Source organism: Centruroides vittatus, unplaced genomic scaffold (assembly GCF_030686945.1).
Source record: "Centruroides vittatus isolate TY-2023 unplaced genomic scaffold, ASM3068694v2 contig_460, whole genome shotgun sequence".
NCBI classification, from domain to species: Eukaryota; Metazoa; Arthropoda; class Arachnida; order Scorpiones; family Buthidae; genus Centruroides; species Centruroides vittatus.
In genome coordinates this window covers 1,916,869-1,933,859 of record NW_027122256.1, presented here as the reverse complement: position 1 = coordinate 1,933,859, position 16,991 = coordinate 1,916,869, and the positions used below count along the sequence as shown (strand labels likewise).

The following is a 16,991-nucleotide window of genomic DNA, read 5'->3' as shown; positions in this document are numbered from 1 at the left end:
TTTAATTTTAGTGATTAAATAGTCTTTCCGTCAATCTTAACAAGGAGTATCTTCCGTTATGACTAATTTAAATATTTTAATTAGAATGATTTTTTAACATCAGAAACCGAGCAGATCGAAAAACTCCAAAAAATTTTAACTAATGAAGGAAAACTCTTTAAAAACGAATACAGTAAATAAACAAATATTTAAAAATAAATTTCAGTATAAGTTTACTGACTGTTGATTAGTTGAACTATTGGGTTTATTAGATGAATCCATTTGGCCCTGTGAAGAATTAATTGAAGTAAAAGAAAATTAGAGCGATTAAATGAAGTTTTGGAATTTAAAATAAATATAAATGATATCAGAGATTTTGTAGATAACAATATAGAAGGAAAAAATTGCATCAGTTCCTGAAATAATAAAAAAAGCTAGGAAAATAAATTAATGTCTAATTAATGTCATAGCAATTAGTAGTGCAGAAACTGAAGGTTGAATGTAATATGTACAAAAATAAGAACAGTAAAACATATCCGAATTTATGACAATCAATTTACTAAGGAAAAAAAAAATTAAAAGATTGGTAGACTATACCTTTTGTAAAAACGTGGTAAATACAAACCATAAATTGGCCGCAGACAGTAGAATACATCAAAAAGAAAAGACTTTAGTGCGAACCAAATTGTTGTTTGGAACTTATTATAAATAATTTTGTCTTTTATTATACTTTTAAGTTAGAAATTGAAATTTGTGAAATTTAAATAAAATTTTATTTATACGTGAAAGTAACTACATTAAATAAAAAAAACTAATATGTTAAATAAAAAATGTATTGAAGTTTTTTTTGTTATCATAAAAATTTGTTTTAGAAAGTATTACAAAACATTTTTAACTTACAAGTAAGTACGTGAAAAACACTTTTTAAAAGGTTTATAACCCGATTAAACTGGCTAGCCGCTAGCTGTCAATGAAAAAGCAAAGACAAATGATAAAAGAGTATAACACGTTAGAATAAACTATTATAGGCATATTTGTTCTCATATAAAAAATATATAGACAGTCAAAACTTTCTCTTAAGCATGAGGCGCATGCTAAAGCAAGCCCAAAGAATTCGCCCTTGGTTAGTACACAAACCTGACAAAAAGCACAAAATAATTTGAAAATTTCAATATTCTAAAATCCATCGGCAAGTTTCAGACAACACGCGTGCTTACTTGAATTGAAAAAATAAAATAAAATAACGAAGTTTAAACTTAAAAATTGAGAAATTTTGTACGGAGGATTTCCAAAACCATGTTAAAGCGAAACCGGAAGTCGGGGATATCCTCGATTTTCAAATCGTGTTGTACGAGGGATATCTGTATATGCAAATAAAAGGTTTTATTCTTTTGTTATTATGGATTTGTTCTATTTTATTTCAATATTCAGTAGAATGATCTATGATAGGTACAGCTTTTCCATGTTAACTTGTGGGTCAACTTTGCCTCTTACTAGTGATCCGCTTTACCCATAGTGTGCGGGAAAGTGGATATTTTACATGGTTTAGAAAAACCTAGTATGGTATGCTAACGCGAAAACATGTGCAAATCCACAAAGTAACAGAAGAATTTATAATGTTTAGCTCGTGAGTGGGTAAAAATCCAGAAGCCAAATATATTTCAGTGTTAAACTTAACCGATTCACTTTGTCCCACCTTTCGCTGTGTGTTCCTGTTTGAAGCTTGTAACTAAACTGAATTTTAATATGTACTGTACAAATGCATAGTTTTAAAGATTTCCATTGTAGCTATATTCGTACAGAGTCAATAATTAGAGAAAGTGAGACATCATAACATCACAAAACATTACTAGGCAAAACTCTACTGATGAATTAAAAAGGATAAAAGATAAGGCTCCTGCAGGTAACTATAAGGAAATGTCTGTCATGCATGTGTGCATTTTCGTTGTTACGGAATTATTTCGTCACGTTAAAAACCTGTTTTAAATCCCTTTTTTTGTAATTTTAAAGCATTTTTTACAATTATTTTCAGGAAAATAATAATAATTTTTAAACAATATTTTTTTTTATTTCTGGGTAGTCTAGTCGTCAGCTTATAACATTAAACGCACACAAAAATTTTAAAATTACATAAATATAAATACAGAAGTTATTATAATATAAAAAGTCATAATTTTTTTTTATCTGTTGAAAAGTGGATATAAGGTTGTGTTTCCGTATTCCCTTGGATATGGGCTTACTCCAGAAAACCAGCCAAATATATATGCCTATATATGATCAATTAGGCTATATCTATGTAATGTTTAGGAAATCCATTTGTGTTATTAATGAATATACGTACTCTTTGCATAAGGTTCTTTAAAATCTTACATAATGACGTCATTACATAAGGTTAGGGGACCTTATTTTAAGCAGACGAAAGACAAGTTGAGAAATTTTTTTTAAAATTATAATATTTTTGTTATGATGTCATATATATGGAAAGTAAATAAATATAGCTTCATTACTAAATCAATTGATATTTGGCTCAGAGCAAGAAATTGAAGTAGGCTATATTTTTGTTTTCGTCGATTAAAAGAGCTTTTAAAGAACATGAACATTTTATAATCGTGTGCCTTTAAAAGACACAAAGTAATAATATAATCTATAATCGTTATCAATTTATATGAATATAAAATAATAATTTCAAATTAATTTGTTTGTGAAATCATTTTCATAATTCATTTATTTTTAATTTAAAAATTTTAAAAAGAAGTAAAAGTGTAAATTCTCGTCATATAAGGATAAAATAGAAACCGACAAGTGTTTAAAGTGTAATGAGACAAAGATAGGGTTTGGTGTACCGTACGTCATCATATACTGCACTGTGGTTGATCTAAAATACAGACCTTACATTATTTTTATAAAGGACACTGCTTATAACTTTTGCCCTTAAAGTAGTTCTTGTAACCTTGTGGCGTCACAAGGTAAGGTCAATGGAGAACTTTTTGGCGCTATGCGAACTCTATTTCAAAAAAGTATCTAGTACTATAGTAGTAAGTATATATACTTTCTACTGTATTTGCATATTATTTACAAACAAGAAAAAATTATGCTAATAGAAAATGCTATTGATGCGTTTTTTAAAACTAAAATAAGAATAGTGAATAATTAATTAAATTATAGTTTAAATATTTTTTCGTACTGTTTATTATATATGAATCTTTCGTCAATTTTATTTACAGTATCTCTGATAATTTCTTGTTTACTCCATTAAAGCAACGTTTTGTTGTTTTTACAAACACTGCCAGCTTATGTAAGTTTAGACTTTAAAAATTTAAAAATCTTTAAGCCTTCTTCATTCTATATTTTCAATTAGAAAAGATACTTTTATAATAAATGAATGACGTCAAGAACAACGAATTCGTCAAGTCATGAAATAAATAACTAATACATTGCTTTAGAAAAATAATAAATAACTACTAAAAATTTAGCTATATTATTAAGATGATATAAAAAAAAATTTTTTAATGTAAAGAAAGATTAAAAATCATAAATTGATTTTTTTTGTATTTATTAATATAAAGTATGTTTATAATAATTAATTTACATTATCTTTATACTTTCTCTATAGGCTTACAGTTAACTTCATACAAAAGACATAAAAATTAAGGAAAAACTGATTTTATAATGTAAAGTTATATTTAACAATTATGTTTTCATTCAAGGAAACGTTACACATGTCAGTATCCTAAATATATATTTCAATATTTTTAAAATGATTTCCAAAGAAGCACCCACACAGAAAAATTTGTTATTATATTCCAACTTCAAAAAAAATTGAAATATAATAGACCTAACAAATCTTTTGAAACTAATGTGATTTGAAAAATTTCCTCTATACGACTCATGCTTTTTTCAGTAATGAAATCAAAATGGTTTATATAGACTAACATCATCTCAAATTACATTGTATGGCCTAAATAGACATAGCATTTATTAAAATGATGATCTAAGCTTATGTATAGGACTAATATTTTTTAATTCCTTTTTTTTATGTTAATTAAATGTGTTTTTCAAATTAAAAGAATTTTGGATGAGTCACGTTTTGACCGATTGTCGTACTTTCCCTGTTATATGTAACAGACGGAAAATTAAAAACTAAAATCTGTTTTTGATTCTAGTTAATTTTAATTATATTTATATAAGTCTATGCCTATAATTTTATAATATGTAGCCTATAAACATATAAAAGCTATATAGATAATTTCTCTGTGCCATTTAATAGACATTGCATAAACTTGCATTATAGACTGGTATAGGAACAATGGCATCAAGTAATGACTCTATGCCATTTAATGGCATAGAGCTGGGATGGCGAACCTGTGGCACGCGTGCCCAAAGTGGCACGTAAGAGAAATCATCTGGCACGTATTGTATCATACGATTTCTGTCTTTTTCAATCATCCTTTCTGTTTATCACCTGATCACCTTTTTTTTCAATCAGATTTTTTACATTTATTGGAATTAAAGCGTATTCGTTTAATTTCTTTAAATATCATTATTCGAAGTCTAAGACATTGGCACGCATTAACATTTTTTGAAGCTAAGTATGCTTACAGTATGGCACGCGGACTCAAAAAGGTTCGCCATCCCTGGCATAGAGTCATTAGTTAATGCTATTCAATACTCAATTACATGACATTAATGTATCCCTGATAAGCGGCAAATCAGAATAAAAACATCTGGCACGGGCTCTTGCTAGACGTTCCCGTCACTCGAAGAGGAGATTAAAAGGATCATTAGAAAGTCGAATAATTTTCGATTAGCCTATACTAGGATATAAAATTTAAATGCAACAAATGTTTAAAATGAATAATCTTGTTGAATTATGATAAAAATCTTTGTTTTAAAAAATATTTAAGTTTAAAAAACAATACAACACTCGCGGCAAGTTAAAATTGTGTGTGGTGCCATCTGTTATGAGAAGTTATTAAAAATATCTTTTATATTATAAATCATTATAAAAAGAGTAAAAAGTCTTAATTTTGAGGGAAGAGATGAATTTTTTTAAATATTGTAAATCTCAATGAGTAAAATTTTAAATTCGATCCCACTCGAGGTATGACAGATGATCCTTTTCTATCTTCCCACCCTCTTGAGTTCCGTATTCTAAAATTTAATATCGTCAATATCCTTATAAGTTACCACGGTAAATTTCGTTTCTTAATCTTTACTCGATCCAGAGATATTAAACAAAATAAACGCCAACACACATCCCCGGAATTTTTTCCCGTGTTTTAACTTTTTTTGGAGGTTCAGCGGTCTCAAAACATCGAAATTTGCAAAAAATAAGACCCGGAAGGGTTAATGAGCCTAAATACTTGTCTATTGCACTTTGGGATAATGAAACAAATGGAGATTATTCATGGATCGAAGGAAGTTGTAATAAACTACCAAATAATAAACGATGCTTAATCCCAAACCAACCATTTCTTTCGTGAAATAAACGAAATGTTTCAGTCATTCAAAGGTGTATAAATGAAAGCATTGAAACGTCATCAATTATAAATAAAATTATGTTTTTCAATTCAAACCTTAGAATTTTAAGAACTTGATTGATCGCTTAATGATTTATATGAGACACTACGACCATGTTCAATCAGAAGTTGTATAAGCCTGTAAATAGTCATAAATTCAATGTCAAATACAGCAATATTTTTTTTCCTAAATCTTTTCGCCCTGTGGGCACCAAGAGGGCCTCTCTTTAGCAGGCCCATTATGGGTTCGGTGAGGCCCACAATGGGGCGGACTGGGCACGACATAACCGGACGGACCGCCCCTGAAAAATACCTGGAAATTGCCGCAATATCTGTTGGTGCTGTTACCACTGTTACCACTACCTCTTTGCCTAAACTTTTGGCAATAAAGTTTTGGTTACGCAGACCTTCATTGTTTTGACTAATTAGCTTTTACCAGTATCGCTTACCCCAAACAAATTGCGGGAAAATATGAAGATTCGTAAAGATTCATTAATTCCCACTGCCGCACATTCCCACATTATTTTATTTTTTCGCGACAGAAAGGTATCGTAACGATTTTAAGCTTAATATATTATAGACAAATTAGATACGTATTTTATTTAACTCGTTATTATTATTGTTATGATTAAAGTTTTAAATAAAATTTTATGGTAAAATTTTTAACTATGTTTGGCTATAATTTGGCGATATTTTATCAAGAGAATAGCTAAGCGCCGGATCGAGATTATTTCTTTTAATCTTTTTGTGTAAATCCGGCATTTTTGATCGAACACGTTGTCGTTGCAATGGGTAAACTATTATTTTAATATAATTCGAATTTTTACTTATTTCGTTTTATCAATTGATTATTTCGTTGATATTAAACATTTATTTTATCATATCTAGTCATTTAATTATAATTTCTCGTGATTTACGTTTAGAGTTAAGATCTAGCATAATGAAATCTGCCATTAGGCTTGTGTTTAAGCCTAAATAGAAATTCGAAATTATACGAAAGTTGAAAGATAGTTTATAAATCTTTTTAAGACGACGATATCATATTTAAAGAAATGTAATTATACAATAAGCTATCTTGTGCTACATAGTTTTTCTGCTTCATTATCCGTACACTTATATTCAGTTAGTTGCATGTGTTAACGGGTCACACTGCCTGTCGCGATAATTATATTCTTCTGGCGATTGGAGTGGCGAACAACGAGAAAGCATTGTCCAAGTGACTTTTTTTCTTTTTGGATCTTGTTAATCTTACTGTTAATTAACCAAAATAAAGTTGCTTGAGAAACTCCATCATAAGAACTCTTGCCAGACCCTCTTATCTTTTTTTTTTATATTGTCGGTTGTCCTTTTGGGTGTACTATAGATTACTCCCTATGGAATTTCAGGACTAAGCAGGTTACTTATGGCAGCGAACATGGCGGCCCGACTGACCTCGAGTTCAACGGTACCCTATTTTTGGACCGGAGACGAAAAATAAAAAAGTTATCACACTTTTTAAGTTACCATACTTTTTTAATGCTCTCGTGCAGACGGCACCGTAGTTGCTAGTATTGCCATCTTGCGGTAAAGTCTGCAAACTGTGACGTCGGACTACGGTCATCTCCCGGAGCGTTAAACACGCGATACGAGAGCGATGCAACTTCCGATCATTGCGCGATTGCCATTTCGGTTAATGTTACTTATGGCAGCGAACATGGCGGCTCGACTGACCTCTTGTATGGGATCCACCACACGCCGCCATGTGCTAAACTAGTGATCGATTTACGGTAGTTCTTGAACAAAGTAAAAAAGGGGGAAAACATCTACTAAAGGCAATTTTAATGGCAAGCACGCGACTCCCGATCGTGATAGCGAGGCTGACTTAGCGGAGAGCGACACGACTCCCTATCATTGTGCGATCGCCGGAAAAAAGTAGGATAACTTTTTTATTTTTCGTCTCCGGTCCAAAAATAGGGTACTGTTGAACTCGTCTCGGTCCCCTGAGTTCAAATATATAATCAAAGTCCTGAAATTCCATAGGGAATAATCTATAGTATACCCGTCCTTTTATTTCTAGTTGACTCAAAAAGTCACAGTAAGCAAAAAAAAGTAACATGGTGAAATGTGCACTGTCGTGGTGGCGGTTGCGACTATTCAAGCTCCTGACGGACTCCTCCCGGAGGAGAACTGCCGATTGTTTAACATCACTAGTTATTGATTCGTGGTAGTTCTTGAACACACATATCAATAGTTAGTGACGTTAAACAATCTGTGGCCTGCCGGCGTCTCCCTTCCGGGAAGAGTCCGTTGGGAGTGAGAAAAGTCACGACCATTGCTGTGACCGTGCACATAGACTGTTAGGTAAAATTTTACCTATTTGTGAATCTTTTTCTTTTACTTACGAGAAAACTGATATTACTATTAAAATGCTGTATTCAATAGAGGTTACTTTTTGAAGCATGATTCTTAAGATTTTAGGTTTATTTTCACTTTGCTAATATATGAGTCATATTCAATCTTTGATTGAGATGTGGTCACTGGAATTCTGACTTTTTTGGCAATCTTCTACACAGTTAGTTGTCAATCATTTCCTTATTTTATGATGTGATAGGATGTGTTTAAGTAATGGAACCATTCAAACATTTACAAATAGCCATGGTATCATTTCTGTAGACTATTTTCAATAATTCAAATGTTTCTTTAGCTGTGTTACTGATTTTAATACAGAACTACATGCATATATGTTGCTCTGTACTATAGCATCTTGAGATCTCCACAAGAGGTCAACTTTGATTTTCATTGGCAAGTTGAATGCTTATACAAGTCTAAGTTGTCAATAGCATTGTTGAGATTTAGAAACATTTCTAGTGTGAATGGACCAGCTGGTATGCTGTTGCCTTTGTGCTACTCCAGATATTTTTTGAACAAACTACTCGTGATAGGATTCAGTTTCCATCAAACATGTTTGGGAATTCACTAGAATTGGAGAAAATAGATATGACCAAAATATTATTGATTAAATTTTCAGAATATTAGACATATATATAATATAGAAATCCTTCCACAATAATAATACAGCCAATTTTTAAATCAGCAGAAAATTAATTTTATTTGACTAGTACTCTGAATCTAAATACAGAACATAACTAAAATGGAATGTAAATTCTAATTGAACCAAATCTCCTCATGTATGGAACATCATGTACTCTCTGCTTTATCAACATGAAAGTTTCCAATAAACAATTACTTGTTAATATTGTAATTTTAAAAACATTTCATCTTTAACTGAAACAAATAATTAATTTTCTTATTAAATGTGAAAGAATCGGAAATCGTGATGAGATTTGCTTGATCCGATTCCAATTAATTGTCACACCAATAAAGATGATTTAAAATCATCAGTACAAGAGTGGAATAATATCCTCATTGAGTTCACAGCCAAGTTGGTCGATTCCATGCAATGACTTTCAAATGCAATTGTAGACTCGAGTTAACAGCAAAATATTAATGTGCAATTTAGTTGTTTTCTTTCATAAAATTCATAATTACATGTACTATTACTTTTTATGGGACAAAATGTTTACACATTTTGATTTTTCTTTTGTGTAGTTCATACAGTGTTTTCACTATTTTTGTACCATTCATAATTTAAAGAATTCATGAGTACACATTTGCTGCTGTTATAAAGGAACAAAAATATAAATCGAAATGCTATATAGTGACTTTTGAAAGGAGTAATGTAGTTGTATGCAAATTTACTGATAAAGGAATCGGTATAAAAGCCTTTTCTGTTGGTTCAGGCAATTGGCATTGAGAGAGATGATTAGAATCCAAAATCAAAAACTGGGGCAGATAACTTGTAAAATCAAAACTATTCACACTTTTTAAGCAAATTGGTTTAATTGAATAATATACAAATGTTTTGATTTTATAAAAGATCATTACTGAATTGTATTGCAAACATTATTGCCTTGTAACTGCATGACTATTTCTAGGCATTGATTATGGTCCAAATAATTGGGTGATTATTTGGACCAAATTATTGATGACATTCTGTGTGGCAGGTTTATTGTGTGGTTAGAGCCTGGCTAAACTCAGACAAGAGTTATGTTCCATTAAGTGTTATCTCTAGGCTTTGCAATGGTTCCAATGTTCAAAGGCAATACAGTGACTGTTTTCCCACATTGATTTCATCTCTAAATTATATGGTATATTGTGAGATTTCTGTGGAATATTAAACAGAAAAAAACACATACCAAAATTCAGCAGAAACGGTAAAAACTGTTATAGCAAATGCTGGTTTTTGGTAAATGTGCTTTTTCATTGTATACTTTAGTTTTCCTCATTGCTGCATATTAAACAGATTTTTCCTTTTATGCTTCTATATGTTGTTGTCATAATCATTTTGTATTTTAAACAAAATGTGAATATAAGTTTTGAAATTCTTGTTATTAATTTACAGGACAGATTCTGTAAGAAAAACTAAGATAAAAATGTTAATATTTTTCAAATAAAGTCTTTATTAAAGAGTTTAACATTTAAAGAGTTAGGCATTTAAAGTTTAGTGACATCACTTCTGGAATTTGATGCATGTGAAAAGATTACATAGTCTAAAACTTACAAAGTCTCTATTTAAAGTTGGGTTGAATCAGTGTATCAAACTAGAACTAGATTTTTGTTAAAGAAGAAAATGAATGTAAGAAATATAGAATTCATCTATAAAACTTCCTTACTATAAATATGTAAAAAAAAATTTTATCAGTTTAAAAATTATTTTATTATAATATTTTTGCTTATGTAAGCATTTTCATATAGAAAAATAAATTTTAACTTAATACTTTTCAAAGCAATTTAAAATTAAGTATATTCTTCTTGCCAAAAGATATTTATACTGTATTTAATTACAAAATCTAATTACAGAATTTGAATCTTATTTTGGCAGACTTTTTGGTTGTATCAAAATTTTATTTGTATCTAATCATCATTGAAGTTTCTAGTGGATGTGGCATACGTTATGTTAAAATATATACTTTCATGTCTTGTTTTTATTATAATTTAAAATTTCCAGAGTTCAGTTATTTTTAATGTAATATAAGTGTTCTTACTTTAGAATAATCATTATCATTGTAAACATTTTAAAATTTCTTTAAATATAGGTAAGCCAAGAGGTTTGAGAACAGCTCGTAAACATCGTGATCACCGACGTGAACAAAGGTGGCATGATAAAGATTTTAAGAAAGCTCACTTGGGTACTCGATGGAAGGCCAATCCTTTTGGAGGAGCTTCACATGCAAAGGGAATAGTTTTAGAAAAAGTGTAAGTGTATGCATTTTGATATATAATAAATAGCTCAATTCATTTTTATTTAAATAAGTTAAATCAGCAGTTTCCAACCTTTTTTGACTTACAAAATAAAACTTGGACTGCCATGGGGTATGCATGTTTGTCAGACATTGGTGTGATACCTTGGTCAGTTATACAGTGCTGTACAGTTACATGTAAAAAAGTTTCTTAAAATCGAAAGGCATTGCAGGAAGGACACAGATTATATTCTTTAAAACTAAGCATTGAGTGCCATGACATCACCAAAGGCCTCAGTGCAAAAATCCAAGTATTTTTATAGTACATCCATTATTTTTAATTTTTTCACATACCCCTAAATCAGGCCTGGCCAACCCAAATTGTTTTGTGAGCCACTTTGATCATTACGGTGGGCCACAATTTAGAGAAACATGCTTTTAAAAAATTAAAACAAGTACAAAATGAATAAGATTTTATTGTTATATCAAGAGTTCGTACTTGCACTTGTGCATTATAACAATGACACATGCAAATTTTCATTTATTTAATTGTTTTGGTATACACAACAGGAAACAAAAGTTTTAATAGGTATATAATATCGCTTAGCTGGCCACATGATTTAACATGACGGGTCGGGCCGGGCCTGCCCTAAATCATCAAGCATGTACCTATGGTTGGGAATTGTTTGGTTAGATTAATTGAATAAAAAAAAATATTTATACATAATGTTATAGAAATTAAATGTCAATTTATTTTTGAAATATGATTTAGATCTTAAAAGCAATAACTTATTACAGTAGAGCATCGATTATCTGACCTCCAATCAACGGTCACATCGGTTAACCGACACGTTCTAGTCAGCAAATTCAAATGTCCGCTAGTGATGTGGCGCTACAATATTTGGCTATGTCTTGGCTACTTTAATATTATTTTTGCGTGTTTTAGCTGGCAACACTGGCTCGACCATGAAAGGGAGGCCAGTATTTAAACCAGGCTTGATTTTCTATTTTTTTCTTTATTTTTGTATTTATTTTGTGCAAAATAAAGAAATAATTTTTAACGATAGAATAGTGACGATCATTATTTTAAAAAAAATTGTTCAGCTTAGCATTGATGAAAATGCAATGTGAAGTAGGTTAATAGTGATATACTAATAATGTATTTTTTCATACTTTTCGGTTATCCGTTTTTCAGCTATCCAACCAACCCCAGTCTTCAATTGAGTCGGATAATCGATGCTCTACTGTAATTATAATAAAAAGTTGTAATTCTATATCCATTTGTTAGAATTATTTGAATTAACATTTTTTTTTTTTTTGTAGTAACTTTTACATAAAGAAGATAAAGATAAGCATTGCATTTTTCAATTTGGTTGTGTCAAATATTTTTGAAATTAATCCTATTTCGAATTATAACTTTTCTGTAATGTCAATGTAAATTTAGTTGGTTACAGCTAGAGGTTGAACTTTAAAATTTTCATTTGTATATATGTATTATACTGCTTATTTATCTCTGTGATGATCATTTACAATCCAACGCATAGTATTAATGCTGACAAAAGTATGATCTGAGAGAATATAACAAAATTTGAAAATTTAATTCTTTACTTAGTAATATATTACATATTTCTAAATTTTGTTATGTATACAATGAATGCAATTCACATTCATATAATTGATTACAGAAATAAGATTTAGTTAAACGATGTTTTAAACCTTTTTTTCAGCCTATATATATAAATTTTTAAATGATCAAATGCTAAAGAATGGTGTGATTATTATAAATTTTGTTTTAATAATATATATAATTTTTTTTAATCTTTAGTGGTGTTGAAGCAAAACAGCCAAATTCTGCTATTCGAAAGTGTGTTAGAGTGCAGTTGATAAAAAATGGTAAAAAGATCACAGCATTTGTACCTCGTGATGGATGCTTAAATTTTATTGAAGTGAGTATGCTTTTAAATATTATAAATGCTAGTTCAATTTTACAGATGGTGGGTTTTTAAAAATTAAGAATTTAGTATATTATGGAATTCATATTTAAATTTGTCATCTTATTTTTAACAAATTTGTAGACTTGCTTTTTATCACTGCTGATTTACAGAAATATTAGATTGTCTTGAAGTTCATTAGCATTTCTTTGTGTAACATGCTTTTTATAATAATTTATAATTTTTGAGTTACTAAAAGTTCCAGAAAGAAAGCATAATGTAATATATACATAACATTATTTTGCTGCATGCTTATATTATGATTTGTAGATTTTCATTAAATGTTTTGACAAACAATGAACTATGAACAATAACCAGTTTTAAAGTATTTATTTATTGAATAAAAAATATATATGGTGAATACAAATTTTACTCTGATTTGTAATTCAATTCTAACTTTAACTGTAGCTTTAGGTGATTTCAATAATATTTTCAAACCTTTCTTCTTGAGTATTACAGTTTAATAAATGATTCCATTAGTTTTTAGTGGCAAGTGTTTGCACTTCTTAAGATACATTTGAACTTTGCTATTTTCAGGTGGACATTATTGAGTCATTTTTCAAGAACATTTTTTAAACAAAAATGCATGTGAAATAATGTCTAAACCAGCGTTTCTCAACCTGGGGTCATAATGATATTAAAGAAGGTCTCAAAAGATATCAAAAGGTCTCAAATAAATGAATTTTTCTCATAAAATGATTCATTATTACATAAACTTATAAAACATTTTACTTACAATAAGTACACATGTAAAGAAAAGAAATTAATGTGATGGTTGCATTTGTTTACATTTATAATTACAGTCAAAATTCAATTAGTAATAGTAAGGTTTACTGTTATTACTCCTTTGGGTGGGGAGGTCGCAAAATATTAATTTTATTTATATTTACTATTTGGGGGTCGCGGAGCTAAGAAGGTTGAGAATCACTGGTCTAAACAATGGTCTTTTTTTATGTTCTCATCAGTAGCCATTGTTTAGAGCAGTGTTCCACGTCACATGGTGAAAGGTGTATTGTGAACTTTTTACATATTCTGTTAATTTTAAGTTTTATTTATGTATTTTTATCACAGTTGTTGTTTCTTATGGTTGTATTTCATTCTCTACCACAGCACTTATTTCATAAGGTATTTGTTTATTCTTTATTACAAGCCATGCATTTTTATGTATTTTAAGAAATTATATGTAATATAAATTTTCTCACAGTTGTTCATGTCTGTTTAATAATAATGGGTTAGTGGCATTACGTAATTCTATTAATATTATCATATACGTGTTTGAGGGGGATAACATTTTAGTGTGCCGTGTTGAGTCATGGTGTGGAACACTGGTATAGAGATTGGATTGTAATTTGATAAATGCTGTTATGTACTTTTAGCATTTATCAAATTATTTTAAGAAGTGCAAACCATAAGTTTGACACTACTATTATAGTCATGTATAAAAGTTTGTTTTTGGGCATTTTTCATTTTAATAGTAATTTTATAAATATAAATACATATAAATACATTAATATAAAATTTGAAATTATAATTCTATATATATAGAAATATTTCTGTTTTAATTTAAAATCTAGAAAAGTATATAAACTAAAAATAAAGCATTTTGTTATGAAATGAATACATTAAGAAAATTATTGCAGGAAAACGATGAAGTTTTAGTAGCAGGATTTGGAAGAAAAGGTCATGCCGTAGGTGATATTCCAGGTGTACGTTTCAAAGTGGTAAAAGTTGCCAACGTGTCACTCTTAGCTTTGTACAAAGAAAAGAAAGAACGACCACGTTCTTAAAATTGATGTAATCTTGAATGACTAATAAAACACAATGAAAAGTTGAATACATTGTTGTTATTAACAGCTTTGAATATCCCAATTATTTATTTTAACTACATCAGGAAAGATTTCCAACCCTGCTTAACAATACAAAAAATTAACTAAAAAGATATGGCATAGAAAAAACAATAAAACAATCTCATAGTCAGATAACTGGAATTAAAGTCATTCAAGTATTTTACCTTTTATTGTAAAGATTCTTAAAAGCTATCTTTTGGTTATAAAGGTCTCAAACGTTCTAAGCTTTATCGGTGAGACGGTTTCGGTAAATGTGGTTGTAGCTATTTGAAGAGCGTTTGTAGGAAGCCAATCTTTTATAATGTCGGTTTATGAAGTAGCCAAATTGGTACTTCAGCTATTTTTTTTATCTCATAGACCTCTATCTTAGGTATGTACTGTACATCAACCAAAACTGGAATTCACTAACACATCCTTAAATTTCTTCAATGAAAAATCTTCCATTTTTTCAGCTGATATTTTTAGGTATTTTGCGACATGTTCCCTTTGATCTATAATTTTCTTTTCGGCATAAGTAGCATAAAATTTTCGATCCATATCCTTCTCCTACGCAGGGCCGGATTAACCCACTTTGGGACCCTAGACATTTTCTTCTTACCGGGTCCCTCCCTCTACCACAAGAAGAAATATAAGAACACATTTTCTTTAGATTTTAGAATTCACAATAACCATATAAATAGCAATATATTTTTGTTTATTATATACAGTTGTCCAACAGAAAAGTAAACTGTCTTATTTACAAATCTTTTCAAAATAGACAGTTTGACCGGGTCCTAGACATTTGTCTATGCGACGATCTGGCACTGCTCCTATGCTATTTCCACGTATTGCATGTACTGGATTTTTACAAATGTCGCATGAATGGACTCCAGTAGATTCTGTTCCACAAACAACACAATATAGTTTTACTTTGCTGTCAACTGCTTCTGTTTTTGATTCTATTAACAGTACACATGTTTTAACTGGCGGTACGGGTGTTGTAGAGTTGTAAACTGGTTCGAGCTGTGTTATTCAGTTGTTAGTAGATCCTCTAAATTTGAAGTTGAAGCATTGTAGTTAATTAATTCAGCTTCTGGTTAACTTCTGAAGTTGAAGCGTCATCATTGTTCATTAATTGAGTTGCTGGTAAATTCTTTGATGTCAAAGTGCTGTCACTATGTTGCTGTTTAAGAAGCTGATCAAAGTCCTCTTCAGTAACAAGCTTCTTAAGCAACTCCTTTGAAATATGAGTAGATTGGAGTCCTGTTTTTGGTTCTGTTCTAAATAAGGCTTTGTAAGGTGATAGTTGAATGATACAATGAAAGGAGGAATTCTTCTGAAACTGAACAAAGTAACAACCTTAGTCCAATTATTTGTGTCATTGTCAATAAGCCAAGCACGTGACATAGCTTCCACATCTTGATTCGATCGCTCAACAGATCCTTGGCTTGCTGGATGTCTAGGCCTACCATTTACAATTTTACATGTTGGCCACAGGGATGTGAATTCTTGTATGACCAACCGCAAATTCACGGCTGTTGTCACTTTGCAATGTATGAGGACAATCTACTTCCAGAAAGATTTTTAATAGCTCCATTGCTACTTCAGCTGCTCTTTTCGGCCGCAGAAAGCTGAATTTCGTCGCGTGATCCTGGTAATGTAATAGCCATTTGCAATTTCTGACCGGGGTTGACTGCAAGTCAACTAAATCCGCTTGGCCACGATGGTTGAAGTCGCAGGATACAATTGGGCGAACGACGATTCCTTTTCTTGGAAATTTTTTTAGACTGACATACCGTGCAGTTTTAAAAACTCCAGAACAACCGAAGTGGGTATAAAGTCGCGATTTCAAACTATACAGCATTTTATCTCTGCCTCCGTGGCCAGTTGACTGATGAGTTTCCCGAAGTATGTGATAAAATTCTTCTGCAGGCACTATTTTCACAACTGGATCGGAGTTAGACTTTCTCATCAAAATCAAAGAATTTTTCGTACCTACTTCCATTAGATCGTATTTATTTGTCCGTTGAAACTTACGTACAGGTGCTAATTTAAATTGTTCAGTGGCTGTGATAGCTTCTATTCCTTTGAGAGTCCACAACGGTTTTTCTTTATCATGCCGCTCACTCAAACACGTCCCGATAGTTTCATTGAATTGTTCTTTACAGACAAATTCAGTTTGAGTCTGATTTTGTCCTGTATTCAAAGACATTATTTTGATAATTGTACAAATTACAGGGAAAATAAAATATAAATGCGCGCGACTATCGTGACAATGATTTGTGCAATTGCGTGCGCCAGAGGTCGCGGCAACTAGCCTGTTGAAGGGACGAGGGGACGGGAATCTAGTGCAAGCAGTGCTATGCAAGTCATGACTTGTTTATTTTCACTTTTCAC

General features: G+C 30.6%; 2 protein-coding genes across 2 annotated transcripts; one reads left to right on the top strand and one right to left on the bottom strand.

Annotated features, from left to right (window-relative positions):
- The first annotated feature begins 6,174 nt into the window (after positions 1-6,174).
- RpS23 (ribosomal protein S23) lies at positions 6,175-14,602 on the top strand. The gene is made up of 4 exons (XM_067273053.1): positions 6,175-6,290; positions 10,634-10,793; positions 12,603-12,723; positions 14,409-14,602. Exons 1-4 carry the CDS (start codon positions 6,287-6,289, stop codon positions 14,553-14,555), a joined length of 432 nt encoding a protein of 143 aa, XP_067129154.1. The 5' UTR covers positions 6,175-6,286; the 3' UTR covers positions 14,556-14,602.
- A 745-nt stretch (positions 14,603-15,347) lies between these two features.
- LOC136977548 (SCAN domain-containing protein 3-like) lies at positions 15,348-16,806 on the bottom strand. The gene is made up of 3 exons (XM_067273046.1): positions 16,117-16,806; positions 15,697-15,936; positions 15,348-15,617 (listed from the first exon to the last, which is right to left on the bottom strand). The coding sequence occupies exons 1-3, from the start codon at positions 16,804-16,806 to the stop codon at positions 15,348-15,350; spliced, it is 1,200 nt and encodes a 399-aa protein (XP_067129147.1).
- Between the last annotated feature and the right edge of the window lie 185 nt (positions 16,807-16,991).

What these genes read in the sequence shown, in the direction of transcription:
- RpS23 (XM_067273053.1), top strand. An exon ending in GGAATAGTTTTAGAAAAAGT is followed by an intron (nt 10,794 to 12,602) that starts GTAAGTGTATGC and finishes TTTAATCTTTAG; the next exon opens with TGGTGTTGAAGCAAAACAGC. An exon ending in GATGCTTAAATTTTATTGAA is followed by an intron (nt 12,724 to 14,408) that starts GTGAGTATGCTT and finishes AAATTATTGCAG; the next exon opens with GAAAACGATGAAGTTTTAGT.
- LOC136977548 (XM_067273046.1), bottom strand. Translation starts at nt 16,806, where the DNA reads ATGTCTTTGAATACAGGACAAAATCAGACTCAAACTGAATTTGTCTGT. An exon ending in ACAACAGCCGTGAATTTGCG is followed by an intron (nt 15,937 to 16,116) that starts GTTGGTCATACA and finishes TACTTTGTTCAG; the next exon opens with TTTCAGAAGAATTCCTCCTT. An exon ending in ATGACGCTTCAACTTCAGAA is followed by an intron (nt 15,618 to 15,696) that starts GTTAACCAGAAG and finishes TGAATAACACAG; the next exon opens with CTCGAACCAGTTTACAACTC.